This window comes from Furipterus horrens, unplaced genomic scaffold, assembly GCF_987537825.1.
Source record: "Furipterus horrens unplaced genomic scaffold, mFurHor1.1.pri manual_scaffold_5, whole genome shotgun sequence".
Taxonomy (NCBI): Eukaryota; Metazoa; Chordata; class Mammalia; order Chiroptera; family Furipteridae; genus Furipterus; species Furipterus horrens.
Genome location: NW_028327175.1, coordinates 112,453,721 through 112,473,654, shown reverse-complemented (window position 1 = coordinate 112,473,654; position 19,934 = coordinate 112,453,721). Strand labels below are relative to the sequence as shown.

General features: G+C 38.1%; 1 protein-coding gene across 10 annotated transcripts in view; it reads left to right on the top strand.

Moving 5' to 3' along the window:
• Nucleotides 1-19,934, top strand: part of RBFOX1 (RNA binding fox-1 homolog 1) — a 349,131-nt gene that overhangs the window by 315,829 nt on the left and 13,368 nt on the right. For 5 of the 10 annotated variants that reach the window (XM_090277050.1, XM_090277048.1, XM_090277045.1 and 2 more), the window contains one exon: nt 12,794-12,846. The exons of the other annotated variants lie outside the window; for them this stretch is intronic. In XM_090277050.1, the coding sequence (XP_090133176.1) occupies nt 12,794-12,846 (53 nt within the window). The remainder of the gene's footprint in view (nt 1-12,793; nt 12,847-19,934) is intronic. 10 annotated transcript variants of the gene reach the window in all.

The window sequence follows — 19,934 nt, the reverse complement described above, 5'->3', positions numbered from 1 at the left end:
GAAATTTGAGGAAACCAAAAATATCTAGGTTATTTCAATTCAACTGGAGACTCTAAAACTCCAGATTTCGAACTTGTTGCTTCTTTAACAGTTTTTGGAGTCATTCAAAGAGTTCATGTAGAATAGTGATCAAACCCACTCACCTGAGTATGGTATAGACAAGCATTTTAAAATATAATAGTTAGGGTTATATGCAAGCCTAATTCTTTTTAATCCACTGTATTCCAGGAATATTTATGTTTTTGTTTTGTTTTGCTTTTACTTTGGTTTTATTTTTTGTTTTTATTTTGGTCTTTTAAGGAAAAACCTTTTTGAGGGGTGTGGTAGAGGTTACATAAGCCTTTTAATTTATTAGTTCTTCTAAGTTTGGATTTTGGTATGCCAGATTTTTTAAAAGGAGAAATCTTATATTCTCTTTCCTATCACTTTTTCTTCCTTTTCACTACATAGATTTCTGTTTTGAAGTTAATTTTGGGGGTGTCTCTTGTGTGTCAGGTACTATTTAAAACATTGGATCATGCAACCTAATGAGGTAAGCCATAGAGTTAGGATGATAGTAGGAATGATTATCCAGAATGGGACACTTATAGAAGGAATGCACTATTCATGACCCTAGAACAACAGGCTTCAACCGGGATTGTCCCAGGACAACCAGAAATGGGTCCAAACAGGATGATATGTGGTCTGGGAAGTCTGATAACTGGGCTTCTAACCCAGTTTTTGTTAGTGCAGGTCCTGGGCTGTTTCTACCTCCTTCTACTTTTGTTACAAAGTCAGGGCAAAACTACATTTTCACTTTCAGTCATAATTACGATGTGACTTAATTATTAAAACATTAGTTGGATTTCATGCTGTCAAAACACTAATAATTTATCTATTTCCCTATGTGTTAAATAGTTTCAACTAGGCATTCACCAAAAAAATTACCACAACTGCAATAATTATATTTTCTGCCAATCTGCTCTATAGATTGACAATGGTCTTATCTGATAATAATTGAGATGGCTCTAAAATAGTGGAAGAGGGAATGTATAGCTCTTGATAGTAGCATCAATGAGATTTTTGAAACTTGTGTTTATGGACACAAAGCTCTCAATGCTGAAAAGTAATATGGTTGTTAGAGATACACCCCCTGAGTTTCAGTTACTTTAAATTTACAGACATGCACACATACACATTAAAAGAAAGAGTGCTCAAGTTTTTATTTCAAGAACTAATTGCCTTTGGCCCATAATCTATAATGGCTTCTGAACAACTGTTATGCACTATTGGATGAATAGTAATTGAAGCAGTTAAAAAAAGAAGCAAGCCTGTAATAGTCAACAGACTGGACCAACAAGGAGTTGGGGAGATATTAAAGAAAATTCCAAACGCAATAGACCATAGCTGTCACAGCCATGTAGGTAGAGAATTTTGCCAGTGACAAGACAAGATGTAACAACTCCTTTGGTCGTGTCATGGCCTAATTACACATTTTCAGGTTGCAGATCATTGGCTTGATAGGCCACGAAAAAGCAAATAAAAACTATCTTTTAAGTAGAGACATCAGGGCCTTTCAGCTGTGAAGGTTTTAGAGGCAAGTGAGAAAGCCTGATGCTTCCTATAGGCAGGTGAGAAACCTGTGATAATATGTACGCAGAGGCCCATAGACCTCCTGAAGAGATATTTCCATTGCAAATAAAGAACTTTCCTCATAGAAGACAGTATTCCAGTTAAATAGAAGGGAATATACACATGACAGAATCTTACGTAGCTCATGAAGCACTCTGAAGTTGACAAAAATTAAACCCACTCCACTTGTTGGTCTTTGCGGTGGGGGATCAGATCACCATAAGATGTACTAAAGTCTCTAACTTTTGGGGTAAGAGGGAACTTTTCACTAAAAATTTCTAGTACTGCCTTTAAAGTTTTCAAAGTGAGTTCTGACTGTATCTACAAAGAGAACTCTCGCTTCTTTCCCAGAAGAACTGATTTCTATTCACATGTGGCCTGTGTTATTTCTGTGTTTACATGTAATGCCTGAAGATGTATATTCATTAGACAGAAATAAATGACTTCTTAAGATTATTTTCCCCTGGTGTGGATCACAGTGATTGATTCCTCTGGAATTAGATTCTCCTCAAAATAATAGTACATTTATTTTTTATTTAATTAATATGCAAAACATTTAGAGTAGGGATCACTGTTAGAATTTAGGGAGATGGTAGTTTGGAAGATGAGAATTTAAGGAAATCTCTGTAGGGAATAACTAACTCATCAATTTTGTCATTATGTCCTTATTAATTCTTGCTGCACTGTGATGTGTGAATGTTTGCATAGCTCAATAGATTGTGGGGCGTTGAGACATAATCAAAGACGAAAATGCTTTTCTTTTAATTATCTTAATCATTTAATGGAAATGTTTTGACCTGAGATTACAGAAATAGGCCACATGCCTGATCACCTGCACCACTGGTCCTCATTGCTTTAGTAGCTCTGAAATTCCTTTTAAAAAAAACAAAGATCGCTGGATGTTTCTAGCACCCTCTCAACCCTGTTTCCTCTCATGGTCCAATGTTGTAACTTGAAATTTCAGGTTGCATTACAAGATGAGGGACTTGTTTTCTTCAGCATTTCTACATCATGAGAGGGTTTATGGACTAATTTTATTAAATAGAAGATGAGCCCAGGTGGTGGGGGTGGGGGCACTTTGAAAGTGTATCCTGGACAATGTGAGACTCAGCTTTCTCAAAATAATAGTTTTTATGCTATTCTCTTAGTTGTTTTCCTGAATTTCTCTATCTCAAACTTAAAACAAAACAAGCAAATAACATGGAAAGAATAGGTTAACCTTAAAGTAAGCTTTGTTTCAAGACTGCAGTGGTCCATTTTGAAGGTCCTAAGAGCCTAGTCCTGAAAAGTGTGGTTCCCAGACCAATGAAATTGTCCTCACTAGGAGTCTGTGAGAAATGCAGAATCTCAAGTCCCACCCCAGGCCTATTGTATCAGAATGTGCACTTTCACGATCCCAAGGTGATTTGTATGATGTTTGAGAAGCAGCAAGCTTCAGTTCTACCCTAATATGCAATAAATAATGTTGACCCTGGATTCTCCCTCTGTAAGCCATGCAAAGTACAAGAGAATTTGTCTTTGTAAATTGTTGGGTTGTAACCATCTCCTCTCTACTCTCTCTTATTCAATGAAAAAATAGAAGTTGTCAGTGGTCGGGCATTAGTCACCATTTATTCTATTGTGGTCGGGCATTAGTCACCATCTATTCTATTGTGATTTTCTCCCTCAACTACCCTAGGGCCACAATAAATTATTTTCTTTACCCCCAAAACCCACAGGTAATGAATGTGATTTCATGCTGATATTTTCTCATTGATTAAGAGACTCATACCAATGTAAGCTGTACTCTGGAAAAGTCCCATCTGATTTCTGTTCTCTTTTTGAGCCTCAGCTTTCTCATCTGCTAAATGGGGCACATAGCACCAGTTAGAGTTAGAAAGAGATGAAAATGCATGGGGTTATTAATAACTCAACTGCAAATTGACAGATATTTTAGAATATGCATTATTATTTTAAAACATTGAATATATACAGGCAAAAGCAAAGGAATTAAATTCATTTAAAAGTGAAAGTCATTTTTAGACTGGGCAGTCTCTAGGCCCCACCCTAACACTAACATTCTGGGAGCCTGTGTCTGTCAACAGACTACAATTTATAATTGGCATAATCAGGATTTGAAGCAGGTTTATGATAATATAACAATTATGCTCACTGTACTTCATCTTTGATTAATGCATGCAGTAACAAATCTTTGCTATTCACCTACAGAATATGATCAGAGATTTAGATTTAGACTAGGTTCTGAACTTAGCATAGTTACTTACTGCATGAGATTTAGGCAAGATAATTGGCCTGTTTGATCATCCACTTCCTCCTTTTTAATGGGCTAATGAGTGATGCCTGCCTCACTGGGTTGCTGGGAGAATTAATTGTGTTCATGAACAAAAAGCTCCTTTAATAGCACCTGACACGAAATGGCACTCAGGATGTTATTATTGATGTTATTATTATTACTATCGCTAAACTTTGAGGGTATTTTCTTTTGTCTTGAGTCAAAATATGAATAATTTCCCATGGAAGCAGATTTTCTGCGTTAGAATAATATTTTGACTATAGATTTTTTGTTTTTGTTTTCAAATATTGACTTCCACCCTAGAAATATAAAAATAGTTATACTTGAAATTTACTAAGAGAGTAGAACTTGTGTTCTCACCACACACACACACACAAAGGTAACTATGTGAGGTGATGGATGTGTTAATTAGCTTGATTTGTGCTAATGGTTTTACAATGTATACATATATTATATCATCACTTTGTACCCCTTTTAAACAACACATTGTACAACCTAATTATATACAATTTTTATTTGTCAATCATAACTCAGTAGAACTGGGGGCAAAATAGGTTGGGCAAAAAACGTTCTGAAGGAAGAAACAGTGAGGAGCCATGAGATCAAACAGCCTGTTCTGTTCATCCTCCCCCTGAATTTTTAATTGTCTTTTACATCCATAGAGGAGTCCAGGCTCTCAAGGAAAATCAGCTTCGTAGGAAAAACAGTCAGTTCTTCCAATATAAACCGAGTAAACCCCGCCCCAAAACCATCACAGGTTTATTTTTCCATAAAATCAGCCCCACCAATAGTTACTGTTCAAAAAAAACCAAATCTGCTCATGCCGGCCTTTCCTCGTTGCGACTGGTGAGTTCAATGCCTGTGGTGGTAATGGGCTGTCTGAATCCCCTGGGGAGTAGTAAGGTTCTGGAACTTTCTACCCTCACATTTACTTTATTTCCACATAATTTCTAGGTGGGCCCAGATCCCCTCGCTGTGGCCTGTCCACCCTCCAGAGCCTCAGCCTGGACACCCTGTGCTTCTCCCCAGCCTCCATAACAAGGAACTCTTCACCACCACCCCCCCAGAGGAGTGCTGCTTCCCTAGAGAAGCACATATGCCGTTCGGGGAACGTGCCAGACCATTTCCCGCCCCGTGTTAGATGCTCATTCTCATCAGGAGTGCCTTCTGTGCTCTCCTCCGCTTGTTCCAACCAAAGCAGAAATGAGATTTTGTTTTCCTGGAGGCCTCAGCCCACTTTTAAAATGAACTGTAACCTCAAAAGGCTTGTTTTGTTTTGTGGCAAATTATGCTCGGAGGCCAAAATGCTCTTGGCCAATAGTTATTGAACACAGGTTCACTGTGAGCATTGTAACAATTTCACAAGCCAGTGGCATACAGGATAATGTCTCTTAATAAGCTAATAAAGAAATAACATACTCCAAGCCAATGATAGATTAATCACACTGTGTTCCAGGCAAGAGGAAATGGGAGAAATGAAGTCCAAATTCAGCAGGGATGTACCTTTATATGAGTTGGTACCTGGGAAGGATGGCTTTGCCAACTGAGAGCTGACGTCCAATGCCAGGGCAAATGTAAAAGCCCCCTGTTGGTAGAGCATGTTGCTAGGGAACAAGGGCACCAGTATTGACTGGCAAGCTGATCTCTTTTGAGGATCCACTGCATGGTATTTCACTACTGCCCATAAAAGTGTCACCTCAAAAGGTGATCCCCAAAGGTCTCTGGAGAACTATTTAAATCAGCAAAATATAGTCTTGTCCAGACCTAACACTCCTGGATAGCGCTCACAAACTTTTGCCATTTATAGTCTAAATGTCCTCTTGCCATAGTTATTTTACCACTTGTTTTATTTGATAAACGCCCAGTGACACACCCTAGCAGCTGAGCTACTGAGTGCTCTTTAGTGACTTAACTTGCTTTATTCTTATATCAAAAAAACTTTATTCTTTAAAATAACTTCATTTTTTGTTATAAACAAGTGGATTTGAAATTATATTAAAGCAATACACTACAAGGATTTTTGCTGTTCCCCTTTCACCATAAAACTGTGGAAGCTCAGGGCTTAAAAGCACGCAAATGTCTGACCTTTTAGAATGGGGATAGAAGACTATTCTTCATGAGTCCGTGCAGCCAAATAAATAAATAAATAGTAATATTTTCCCCAAATAAAGTGTTTTTATATTTATGTTCCCATTGATCTGGAAAAAAATCTAAGAGGTACATTTTTCAGATGGGGAAACTGAGACCCATAAAGGTTAAATTATTTTTCTAGTGGAATACAGCTTGTGTGTAATAGATCAGGCTTCCAGATTCACTGTTCATTCCCTTTCACTTTAGCTGAGAAAAATATATATAGTGGAACTAGAAAGATTGTTCAACTTTAGAGAAACTAAAGTTACAAAAGTGGACTGTTTTCAAGGTCTCCAGGTAATCCAGATGCACTTGGATTTAAATTTCCAAAATCCAAAGATTTTTATTGGAATGCTCAAGTTGGGGACAGATTCACAACACTTATCTCTTTTTTCATTTAAACATTTTTTTTTTGTATGTAGTGTTAGCAAGAGGAACTGTGGCTAAATGAAATGTTTTAAAATGTATGTTAATACATTTAAAATGCAAAGGATCAGGTTAGACCCTTACAGAAGATTTTATAATGAATCTGTTTATTTGTGGTTTATTTGTTTACATCCCATCTCATTCTATAATTTGCCACATCCTCTTGAAATACACATGGTACAATACTAAAAAATAAATAAAAGTAACAATGGAGCAGAGAAAACTGAATGGGATTTGTACAATTCTAGAGCGGAGTTTTATAACTGAGTGGGAGAAAAGAGGTTAACATACTAACCACAAGCAAATAAGTACCCCTTTCTAGGTGATAGAACTGAAATATGAATAAGATTATGAGCTCCTGGTCAGCCACGCCCAATATAGGTGTTTCACGGTGATTTAAAAGCTGTGAGCACATCATTGCCCTTAGAGTTATCTGGGTGTCTAGCATATATGTAGCAGGCCCTCATTAACCATCTGAAGACTGAAAAAATGACTTGAGTAACTTATTTAGTAAAATCAGCAGTAAGAATTTTAGTGCACCTTATTTCTGCATTATATTTATTCAGAAAACACTCATGGCTGGATTGCATATGACCCTTCCAGCAACAAGAATATCTGGTTATTGTGCATTTTCACCTTAACTTTATATATTTAAAGGGATGCATAATTATAAAAAATAATAATTAAAGTGATATATTAAAGCATACATAATTATAAGATAATTCTCAATTATTACAATATGAGTGATTATAAACTGAGGAAATCAGACTAGTGCAATTTAATTAAAAAAGCAAAAGACAACTATGTTTTCTGCAGAGACAAGGCACATATGTTCAAAAAATTATTGTTACAATGAGAGGTGAGTTCTCAATGCTTGCCACACATTAGAATCACTTGAGCAGCTTTGTGAGACTACCTATGCGTGGGAACTACCCTCAAAGATTCTGACCTAAGTGATTGGGAAGTGGGCCCAGTCTTTGTTATTTTATTTATTTATTTTTTAAATATAGTTTATTGTAATGGGCAGTCAGTGTTAAGAACCTCTGCCTTATAACCAATAGATGCCCCAGAACCAATAAATAGAAACAATTTGACTTCATCCCACTGCCATCTTGAGGCAACATGGCTGCCACCTGCCAAACCGGAAGACCAACTTCGAAAGCTGTGGGGATATGCCAGCAGATAGCCTTGGAGGGTTTTAATCATGTGTGTGTGTGTGCCTTAGATACTATTCATAGCATTGGCCACAAGGAGAAGCTTGCTAAGAGTGAAATCAACCCCAACTTTTGTATACTAATTGTGATATGACAGAACTAAGGAGCCAAAGAAGGAAAAATTACTAGAATCTTTAACAGTCAAACTTAAAACCAGTATTATTTGATGGGAGAAATTTCTGATTGGCCTCTCCCCCACCTCTGCCTTTGTAGAAGGTTACTCTGCGTCTTGATATCTAGCTTTTTACATCCCCTCCAACAATACTGAACAGCTACTATTTTGACTTTTAGAATTCAGCCATGGATGATATTCAGAAGAAATAAAATTGCAAGGAGATGCAATTTAATTAAAGAAAAAAAGAGGGATATAGGGATGATATGGAAGGTCACAGGGCTAATTTAAATGTACCATTCGTTGAGTCAGATCCAGACTCTAGGTGGCTGGCCTATGAAAACTATAGTAAAACATAATGAAGTCTGATAACCAAATAAAAAGAAAGAAAGGCGATGGCCTATGCCATTCCACCATCCCAAGTTGTTGTTAAAGCAGAATACAATTCTCCCTCTCATGACTCAGTTACATCATATTCAAAGGGAAATCCACATACCCTCTTATTTTATCTCAGAAAACCTGAAGATTCTGAACAATATTAGGAATTTCTTCCATAGAGACGCCACACCCTATTCTTGATTCAGTAGCCCCATGTAAGCACCTCTGAACAGTCTTAGAGTGAAGAAGGGTTGGGGTCTTGAGCTAATCCACCTATGTTCAGATTTCTCCTCTACCACTAAACAGCTTGCTCATGCTATATAACCTTTCTATAGTTCAATTTCTTCATCTGTGAAGAGGGGAATAGTAAGAGGAGTTGTAAGAAAAATTAAATGAATTAATACACAGGCACATCACTTGGCAATTGCCTGTCATGGGTAAGTGCTCCATGAATGTTAGCATCTCTTTGGTTTTAACATTTCAAAGAGTTGAGACAACTATAGCCTTCCCCTTTGTGGCCAGTATCTTACCATTTTATTATTGTTGTTTTAGGTTAGTAATCCTCCCTTCTTCTACAAAGCCTCCCCCATATCAGGCAGTCTTCCTGGGAAAGGTGGGCTTTGAAATGAAAATGAGAATGAACTTGCAGGAGATTTCTCAGCACACTTTTCCAAATTTTCCCATGGTAAGAATTACCTGGAACCATGATTCCCTCCCAGGAGCACCAGTCACTTAGAAGAGTGTGAATGGTGTCCCCCGAAGCTGCTCAATAGCCAGGCCTGGGTTCCTGTTAAATGTACAGATGATCACACTTCTCTCCTGGAAATCCTGAATCAGGTGGTCAGGGTCAAAAACCAAAGAATCTATATTTTTTAACAAGCATTCTAGGTAATTCTTATCTTCAGAGAAGTTTGAGGAATTCTGGAGTAGAGGGAGAGGTTGCAAATAGAAAGGAGTGCTATGAGGAAAAATTGGGAGAGAATTAGATACACGTGTATAGCAAAAGTGGATAAAGCCAGCAAAGATGATTTTGAGTAAATCCATGGGAGATGGTGGAATAAGTGGAGCAAGGGAGGAAGCAGATACAGCGAGCATGGCATTATGGCTACTGTAGACCAGTTTCTCTTTCAGAAATGAGTTTTGAAGTCCATTCTGCTAGAAGGCCTCCAGAACCTAGAAGTAAACAGTCCTGGGCAATGTCTGCTGTTTCCATGGTTGCATCCTTGGCAGCCATATAACTAGGTTGCCCTGGAGGATAGCATGGTGGCGAAGTTGCAGGAAGAAACAAAAGCTACAAGAGATACATGGAGTCAACTCCCTTTCCACTCTGCATTCTACCATATCCAGTGCATCTTAGCTTTGGCTGGTGTTAGAATCACCTCCCAAGCATTTTCCTACCTCTTTTCAGATCCTGCCCCAGACCAATGAAGCCAGGTCCCACAGCAGCAGGGCCCCAACATTAACATTCTTAACCTCTCCCTATGACCCTAAGGAGCAGCCAAGGTGAGAACCATTCAATCAGACAAGTGGTTCTCAATCTGAGTTGCATGTTAGAATCACCTGGAGAGCTTTAGAAACTACTGACGCCTGAGATCCACTCATTGGGATCTCCATTTAGTCAGTCTTGGGTGTAGCCCGGTCACCAGAAATTTTAAAAGGACATCAGGTGTTTACCAGGTGCAGCCCAGGTTGAGAACTACTTGACCATTTATAACCACTGAACAAACTAGATGACTGAAAATCAGGTGCAACTACTTTTGAAATTTAAATCCACAGGTCAATGTTGAGAATGAAGAGCAAGCTAGGTTTAGCATAAGGGGCCAGTCCCTGGTGCCAGCCTCCTTTCTAAGGCTGAAGTTAAGAGGCGACTCCACTGTCCAGAGTGCACCTACAGTGCTCTGATCACTTAATATTCCTGAACATCTTTGGGAGTAACCACTTCTCAACTACATCATTAAGCCATTAATCCTACCTCTCAGGTCATTTAGGGTAAATGATCTCACAGAGAGGGTCCTGGTTATCTATTCATGATTAAATAGATTATCTTAAAATTCAAGTGGAAAGAAAAAGAACCACGCTTAAACACAGCATAAAACAATGGACATAGATACCACCATGAAACCTCCCCTTATAATTCTACCTGAATTCTTCTGTTAGCCTGTGGGCTGCTTCTCACCAGACTATTGCTCAGCAGAAATTTCCTGTTTATTGAACTTATGGTCACTTGATGATAGGGTAGTTTAGAAGGAGGGGTGTTCCTATAGGTTGACTCCATGGAATTAATGAGCACTTTTCTGAGACATTAGGGTAACCTCTGTCCCAGAAAAATATACATTCATCCACATTTCTTTGTTAGGGTAACCTGGGGTGTAGTGGGATTGCTTGTGTGGTTAAAAAAAATCAGTACAGAATAGATAGATACAGCCCAATGGCTACCATTTTTTACAAATATTTTTGAAACTTTTTTGGCATTGCTTCAAAGCTCATCAGTATTCTTTAAAATATCACAATTGGTGCTCGCTCCATACTTTTATATAGATTTGATTTGTTAGTCAGAACTTATCTGAGGCAACTCTTTTGGAGACAGTGAATTATTAAAAGGGACAATGATTATTATGGGTTCAAGAATTTGGTTGGGAATCATAATGACAGTGAAAAAAATGTAAAAACCATAAGCTACCTAAAATGAAAAAAAGAAAAGGAAAGAAGGAAATGGAAAAATGAAGGCTTTTTTTTTTTTAATTAAGTATATGGTGTTAGAAAGAAGAGTGCTGTGGACCACCATCATGTTTTGTAAAATTCTGGAACAATTTTCAAAAAAGGTCTAATTTGCTTATAGTCATACTTGTAAGTTGCATTTTAAAAGTTTTCCCTATTCATTCACTCACCATTTTGCATTTATTTGTATTGGTTGCCTCCTATGGTTCTTCTCATGTCTAGCAGGCTGGACAGTTCTTAGGAAAAATGCAAAAGTGGGATGCAAGGTAGCAGAGTCTTCCAGAGTTGGGGAGTATCAACTAGATAGGGCCAGCTCACTCCTGAGGTCCCCCACATGGATGAGTGAATGGCTATCCCCAGAGCTTGCCCCTGCAGATAAACCAGGTAACCATTATTATTATAGTGTTCTTCTTGTGAGTCAGCTATAAACAGAGGTCCTTCTAAGAGCTTGTTTGGCTTGCCCAAGCACATCATACCTTTAATTTGAGGTACCTGTGTCTTGCTGCCCCTTTAGTAAGTCAAATGTGAGCAAGTCAAAACCAATATTCAATCAAAACATCTTCATTTTCAGGGACATTAATTTTACTGCTCTCAAACTTTCCAGTTTTGATGCCAGATATTGATGGAGTTCAAAAAGTTTGAGTCAGAGTGGAAAAACAGCAAAAATCCAATGACAGTAACTTTTATTGTTTTAAAAGAGGTAATAAATGAACTTAGCTTGACTTTTGTTATGTGAAAGAGAAACATAAAAATACTGTTCTCAGAGCATGTATAATTTTGTTTAGATTTCATTGGTGCAGAGATGATTAGAATTTTCAACTGAATATTAAATCTAGTGAATTTTCAAATGGCATCACTATTTATATTCCAGGGTGTACCTCTTGCAACAGTAAAAATTCCTTAAGATGTTCTAAGAAATGCACAATCACTAGATACTTTCTGAAGCATTGAAACATTTGAACAAGACCAATCAAACTAAGACCAAAAAGATGCATTTATCTTGGTTCTTGATGATCTATATGCACAGTAAAATCTCGTAAATGAGAACTAGAAGGCTCTATACTGCTGCTTCTGAGGCATTTAAGAGCCTAGCCAATCTCATTGGGGCATTTGTATAATCTGCCTGACACAGATGTTCATATTTCTAGAGAAACAAACTGTACATCTGAATTAGAACACATTATACATTGTGGAAATGCCACAGTTGAAAACATCTTAAGAGAGTTTTATCAGCTTTCTAGGTTTACTAAATCAAAGTAAAATGGCATTTTCCATTTTTATTTTCTTTTAGTGCATCATTAAAAATAATTTGGCAAGACAGGGCTTATTTCAACTGATGAGTTCTCTTACCTTCTTCATGTAGCAAGCCTAGTTTGGTGAGGAAATTATTATCCATAACATGACACCATATAACATTCTCTTCTGAATTGACAGCATTTCTTTTCTTGCCTTTTTTAAAAATAGTTTTTGATATTATATTCATAATAAGTCTAGATTTTTATGATTTCCCTAGCTCGTTGCAATATACTCATTTTTTCTAATAGCCTATGTTTTAAAAATGTAATCTCCGTTCAGCATAGAAATCTGTATAAGCTCAGTTTGAAATGCTCTAGCCTTAGAAACATCTCCTGGCATGACATTTTTGGTAACACATAGCATTAATATTCCGGTGCAACAGCTTGTACATGGTCCATATTCTGACATTACCATGATTTCGTTGACGAGGTCCCCGCATGCCTATTTCATGATCTTTCTAAACTCTCTAAGTCTGAGGTATAACAACACATTCCTTGCAACATCCATTCAAATGCAGCACCCTTCCCTTCCCTCATCTGAATACATCGAACCAATTGGCAGACAGCACATGTCCCCCTGAGCGAGCAGTATTGTGAATTTTATCTTCTCTTCCAGAAATCAATTCGTCTTCGTTGCAGCAGATGAAATTTCTTGTAACACCTCTGCAGGTAACAAACATTGCTACTTCTTGATGCATCCATCCACGTCTCAATATCCTTTTTTTTCTTTCCTTTCACATGCTGCAGTCGGTCACTCTAGAAAGTTTAGTTTAAAAAAACAAAGTTCGTGTATCTTTTGAGTATAACGGGAGATTATATTCTCTGCTGTCTAAAAAGACATTAGTTATTTTGCTAACTTTGATATTTTACTTTGGGTTTTAATAATACATGATCCAGAAAAGTAAGACTATGTTGAATGAAGCCACAGTAAAATCTTATGTTAAAATGCTGAACAGGGGAGATGAGGGACACAGACGTGTGACTTCTATATTTTTTGACGTATTATGTCTGAGTTCATACAGATTTATATGTGAATTATTTGGGATCTTTATGGAATGACTGGTATGTATTATAGGCCCCCAAAGACTGAATCTATAAAGCTGGAGGCATTGGGGAATATAATTATCTCTGGCTTAGTTAAAGATCCTCCATTTCCTTTCTTTTAAAGCATATTATAAGTAGCAGGACTTAGAGAGGTTAAGTCTTTTGTTTTTGATATCAGGGCATTGGCTAATGGAACTGCACCTGCATGATGTGCCCATCACAATAATGCCTGTCTTTTTGCTTTGATACGGTTCAGAACAGTTAAATTTGGACTTTCGTTAGCATGGAATTACTTGATTATATGTCAAGATAGGTGAGTGCCTTAACTAACAACAGATATCTATTTATTTATTTATTTATTTATTTATTTATTAGCTTTTAAGCCTAAACTATGACCACAATGATTACTAGATCTTACCAATGTGTGCTTTTAGCAACAAAGGTGCATGTTGCAGCTCACCCACATAGAGTTGAGTATGCCATGACCTTCAAAAGCATACATTAAACTGAGCCTTGCAAATAGACATTCTTCTGTTACCCATCACTTTTAATCAATGGAGCCATGAACAGAGGCATATTTGTTTCACTCTACTTACAGTCTTTGGAAAGAAGAAACTAAAGGAAGGACAGAGACCTAAGAACATGTTCCCAGTCCTCTCTGCTCTAAAAAGCAGGCTACAGAAAACTCTGCCTAAGTTTCATTGATATTGTTGATCTCGATATTTTTAGTGGATTAAAGTCTCACCTAGGGAGTTGAAGGGGTATTCATGCTCATATTTTATAGAGACAGCTTACTCCATTTTTATAAAACCCTTTGGGTAATGGTCCTCTTCAACCCTTATCCCCAAATGTCTCTGTTTCTCCCCATGAGGGGTGGTGACGTCCATAACACTTCACTAATGCCTAATAGTAGGAGATCGATAGCTGCATTGCTGCAGGTGGCAGAGGAATGAGCCTGGGATACAAGAGTCATCTAACATTTTCAAAACCTTGAGAATGAAGCATGCAACTAAAGGGGAAACTGCTTGGGTTGGGGAAGAAAGTTGATTTAAAATGGTAATAGACATCATTTGTGGACACTGGTCTTCCAGAACCTCTATTTTCCCTGTTTAACGGTATGCATGCCCCACTTGGTCTTAGGTTATATTCTGACATCATACATAAAACATTGCAGTTACAATCCAAGAGGTAGATATTGATTTTTGTCTTGTGACTTAACAAACCCTGCCTTGTAAGCAAGTGGTTCACACATAATATTCCACAAAGAGGCTGCAGATAATGAAAGTTTGCCTGAGCAGAGTGACTGTTTTCACCTACCTTATCTAATTTAGGATGGCTGCTCAGTAAATTCTTAATGAATTGTTATTGATCAAATTTCAAATTGAGAGAGATATCCCTGTTGCTTTGATGGCCATATTAATAATATGTTGTGTGCTTCATAAGGCTCAATTTGAACTCTGAATTTTGAATCAAGCATGAAAAAGGAGACACCCATATCAATCAAAAGTCAAATTATCTCCCAGCCAGTCCACCCTCCTCATACAGTGAAAGTGAAAAATCAGAACTGTTGAGTCCATAAAGGTTGTAACTCCTGGTTTCAGTGAAGTCTTCCAGGGCCAATCTGCCACATGCTGGAACAACCCAGGGCACTCACATTGTAAACATCACACCTGTCAGAACGTCTCACCTCCATATGTAGAACACTTCTCAGGGTTTGACAGACACTTTCAGTGTCAAAAGGCAACTTTTCTCTTTTTAAATGAATAAAGAAATGTACAAGATATCTAAAATCTTGATTTTGAGGGCTTGATGAATATTGTAATTGAAATTCTTATAAAGATGTATTATTCTTACATGGCTGCCATGAGGACAGAGCTGGTCAGGCAGTTTTGTCCAGGACTCTGGGTAGAGATGGTGAAAATCACCAAACAGTAGCAACAGTGAGATTGAAGGGCTTTTTTTCAGTGCCCAAAGGAAAAGTGATGATTTTCATGTGGGTCTTCTGGAGAGGATACCAAAACATCAATTCTGCTTTTACTAGCCACATAGAAGAAAAAAACTTTTATTAGCATTTGTGGTTTATGAAACTGTGTTGACAAGGAAATTGATTTTTTGAGTCATTGGCTCCAAAAACCTTGTTAGACGTTTTGGTTTGGTTGTTCCTGTAAGACACCTGCCCACATGGGTTTCTCATCTAGTACCTCCACCTTGAACGCTGCAATAGCTTCTTGTACTATGAAACCAATGCCCTTTGATGTGTTGTATTCTGTAAGAGATGGTTAAAGGGGCAAGATCCTTCTCCTTTCACCTGATAGCCAGGGTCTCCCTAACGCTGTGATTCATTGAAGCTTTTCCAGGGTTGGCTAATGATTGTAGTTGTAGTAGGATATGGGTTTTGTACAAGCATAGAGTCTGAAAAGCAAATTACTTATTCTGACATAGCAGCTGAAAATTTATTTCAGTGAATTAATATGTCTTGAGTCATTACTGGGTATCAGCAACTGTTTTCAGGCCTCAGGACACAGCATAAAATAAGTTAGGAGAGCTTTCATTCTAGTACACAGCAGACCCCAATCATGTAGATGAATAAACATGTAATATGCTGGCATATAAAATAATAGAATAGCTATAATAAATCAAAAAGCAGAGGAGGGGATGGAAAGTACCATGTGATGCTACTTTACATTCATTGATTAGAGTAGGCCTCTCTGAGAGGGTAACCTTTGAGTGGGGACCTGAATCAAGTGAACGTTTGAACCAGGTAAGTAATGGTGGAATTGAAAGCACTTCAGGAAGAATGAAGGCAAGTGCAAACGCCCTGTGGTTGAGCACAGTAAGATATCACAGTAAGTAAGTGTGTCAAGAGTACATGAGCACAGGGAGAGTTTTAGAAATAATATCGTAAAGATAATGAGGAGTCAGAATAAATTAGGACTTGGAGACTGCAGAAACCATTTTAAATTTTAGTTTAAGTGTGCCAGGAAGGCACTGGAAGGTCAGTTGTGATCTGATTTATTTATTTTAAATGATGTGTTAGACTGTGTTGTGAAGAATGGATTGTAATATGGCAAAAGCAGGGGAAAGGATGCTAGCTGTGAGTCTCTTGCAGATCTCCAGTGATGGGTGTCAATGGCCAGTGTTGGGATGATGTCTCTGCAGAAGGTGAGAAGTGGTTGTCTTTAGGCTGTATTTTGAAAGGTGAATGAACAGGATACTTGTAGATTAGAAACTTACCAGGTGCACTTTGTATTAAAGGTCCATACCCCCCTTTTTATTCCAAGGGTGTATTAGTCATTCCCATGGAGGGCTAAGTCTTTCCGTCACCCCGGAAAACAAGCCCTTCATCTCAGCGGTTACTGTCCCTCACATGGGGTTTGCTGAATTCTCCAGGGTGTCATAATAACTTGCTATCACTTACTGAGCAAATTCTGTGTGCTAGCAAGTACGATTAATCATATGTATGTGATAGGCATGCATATATAATTTATTACAACAGCTCAGTGAGGTAGATGTTAATATCATTCTTGTCCTGCAGGTTAACAAAATATATTCAGGCCCAGAAAGATTTGATAACTTGCCCATAGTCACACTGGAGTGTATCCAATATCAAAGCTCTCTTTCCACTAGACCACACTGCCCCCATGTGCTCCTTTTATCTTGACTTTGGAACTTCGACCTTTGCCTCTAGATGGAATTCTCTTGCTTTCTCCAGCTGTGCTATCTTGCTCCTAGAAAACTAGGAAATTGTGGAAATTCTGAGGCTACCCATGGCAACTGAACAGTTCTCTAAACAATTGTTCCACTGGGTGTTTATTTGATGTGGTCCATCCCCTTCATGCTGCAGGTGTATGTTGAGTCTCAGATGTGCTGGGTGCTGATCTAGGTGCAGAAGGGAACGGCTCCCTTGTCAGGGGTCACTTTATGTATCCAGAAGATGGAGGATTAAGCAAGCAAAGTGTGGTCAGGTCAGTTCTCCAAAAGTTTTTCTGGTGCTGAAAATTCTTGGCTAATAATCACCTAACAGGATAAGCTGTTCTCTGAAAACTGAGACATTTTGAGCTAGTTGTTTTGACTGAAGAATCCAAGCTCCCAGCTGCTCCCTGCTTGGGAGAGCACATGTACATGGGCTTCTGTGTTTATGAGGTGCTGGTGGAGGCTGGGTCTTGGTCCATCAGCAAGTCTTGTCCCCTCCACCATGCCAGGTATCATCTTAATGGCATAGGAAGTCAACCTATGGACACACTCCAGGTCCTTATGAGAGCTGGTGACAGACATGTGGCATCAGGGTAAGGGTCTGTGAAAAAGCCTTGGCCAAAGGAACACAACTGTAAAAGCTGCTGAAACCATCCCCTGCAGGACAGGTTGCTATACACTTTATTAAGTAATTATTAGAAGTAATATTTGGCAAGTTCATGGGCACAACGGGGGTTTCGCCACCCCTTCCATCCTTCTATCTTCCCCAACCTGCACATACGTACACACACATCCATGCAGCTGCCTTAAGACCAGATAATAATTAGAAGAAATTTCCAAATTGGTCATTTCTTTAATTGTGATCTTTCAGCAAATTTTATCTAATTGTCTTTCTTTCATTTTGGTGATTTGATTATTCAGCGAAGTTGTCATGCAGTGAATTGATTTAGAGTTAATTGGTCTGTTTTGAATAAAATATGATGTGTATCATCATAGGTAAAGTATAGAGTGCTAAGGGGCATACATCAAAGTAAATATGTAAAAGGAATCATAGCAATTATTGACAGCTTACTGTATACTAGGCAAGTTCAACGCTTGTTACATGCAATAACAGTATCCTACAAATAAAATGTCTCTATTGGTTTACTGTACACATGAAAGTTAAAGATACCTAGATAGCTCTGAATCAGCCTGAGTAAGGAAGGGAATTATATATCACTGCAGAATTTTTTAAAAAGGAGGGGTATCAAATATTAGAATGCATCAAAATCACCTGCAGAACTTAATATCAGTGCAGATTCAATGTTGTCTTCCCCTCCCCCTGCCTCAGAGATCTGATACACAGATCTGGAGAGGGAGCCTGAAAATCTGCATTCCTACAAGTTCCTCCAGGCAGTTCTAATAGAGGAGTCCTCAGATCATAGCTCAGGAAATACTAACCTGATCACTCGGGAATCTTTTCCATTTGAAAGGCAAGGAGAACATCCAACTGATTTTTTGAGAGTCACGCTTGGCAATATGGCAGCCAATCTCCACATGTGACTACTGAGCCCATAAGATGTGGCTGGTGCAAATTAAGATGAGCTGTAAGTGTGAAATACATACTGGATTTCAAAACCTTAGTACAAAAACTATGTAAAATGTTTTATTCATAATCTTTCTTTTAATTACATATTAAAATGATAATGTTTAAAATAGTGAGTTAAATAAAAATATAAAAATGAACTTCACCTGATTTTACTTTCTTAATGAGCATACTGTAAAACTTAAAATGTCGTATGTGGCTTTCATTTGTGTTTCTCTTTATATTTTTATTTAACTGTCACATTCTAGGGCCACATTTTTGTTTATTTTGTTCAAATGAATATCAAAAGTATTTCATTCATTTTGTTCAAATGAATGCCTCAAGAACTGGTCTCTCTGAGATGAGGGATACTCACCCAGAATTAAAATATTTTGACAGATAATCTGGACATTGGTAGTGTTTCTTGACCTTACATTTTAATTTTGCTTCCAAGTAACTTACCTTCTCCTCATCCTGCTTATTAACCTCTCAGAATCTTTGACCCACTTCCAAGGGGCATGGGCTTCAGGTGGACAGTCCAGTTCAGGGATAGTTCTGATTCATGTACATACTCCATGAGCTCTACTGTAGTGATCCCACATGGAATAGGGAGCAGGCAAGAGTTGCAATCCTCTTAGGCTTAATAGCATCAGTAACTAATGTGTGTTTGGTTCTGACTAACTCATCTCAGTTTCACTACAGCCTTTTACAGTCAGTATGCATTATTACTGTCTCTACTCATGGATGGAGAAACTGACTCAGAAAGGAGATAAACTTTGAGATAACTTATCAAGAAAGTAGCGGAAGCAGGATTTGACTCTAGGAATTCTCACCTCATGGAATCTTAGCTTCAACTTGGATTCTCCGCAGAGGTATTGAAAATTCCATGAGGGATACAAACACAGAACTGCCTTTGTGGTCCCCCCTGTGAATTAAACCATATTTGAGATCCTATGTTGATTTCAAAGCATGATGAGAAATTCTTCGTGATTTTGGTAGAGCAGTAGTCAGAACACAAAGAAGGTGCAGTAGACTTTCTAAAAAGAGGGTTGCCTTGGGCTTGACATTAAATAGAGTGTGGCTATGTGTCTTTTATTATAGTGGAGGAACTGTGTAGCCAAAAACAAGACTTATTGTGTCTTCTTGACTCCCAGACAGTGGCTGCTGCTATGCAGTGATGAATTCAGAATCAAGATTCCTACCTCAAACCTGTTTTTTGGAGTTCCAACTAGGAAGGAGTTTTGAACTGCACTGGGAGAGCAGAGAAAGGATGATGCCATCTGGTTTTCTATGGGGATATGATCTGCTTCTCATAGATTCTAAAAGTGTTGGGTCTATGTGCACACTTGTACACACAGCTCAGATGTGTGACTCACACCCATGAGCAACAACAAAGCCATGACTCCCCATTGAGAAGCTAAAGAGCCCAGAAGGTGCTTTCACTCCTTCTGAGGAC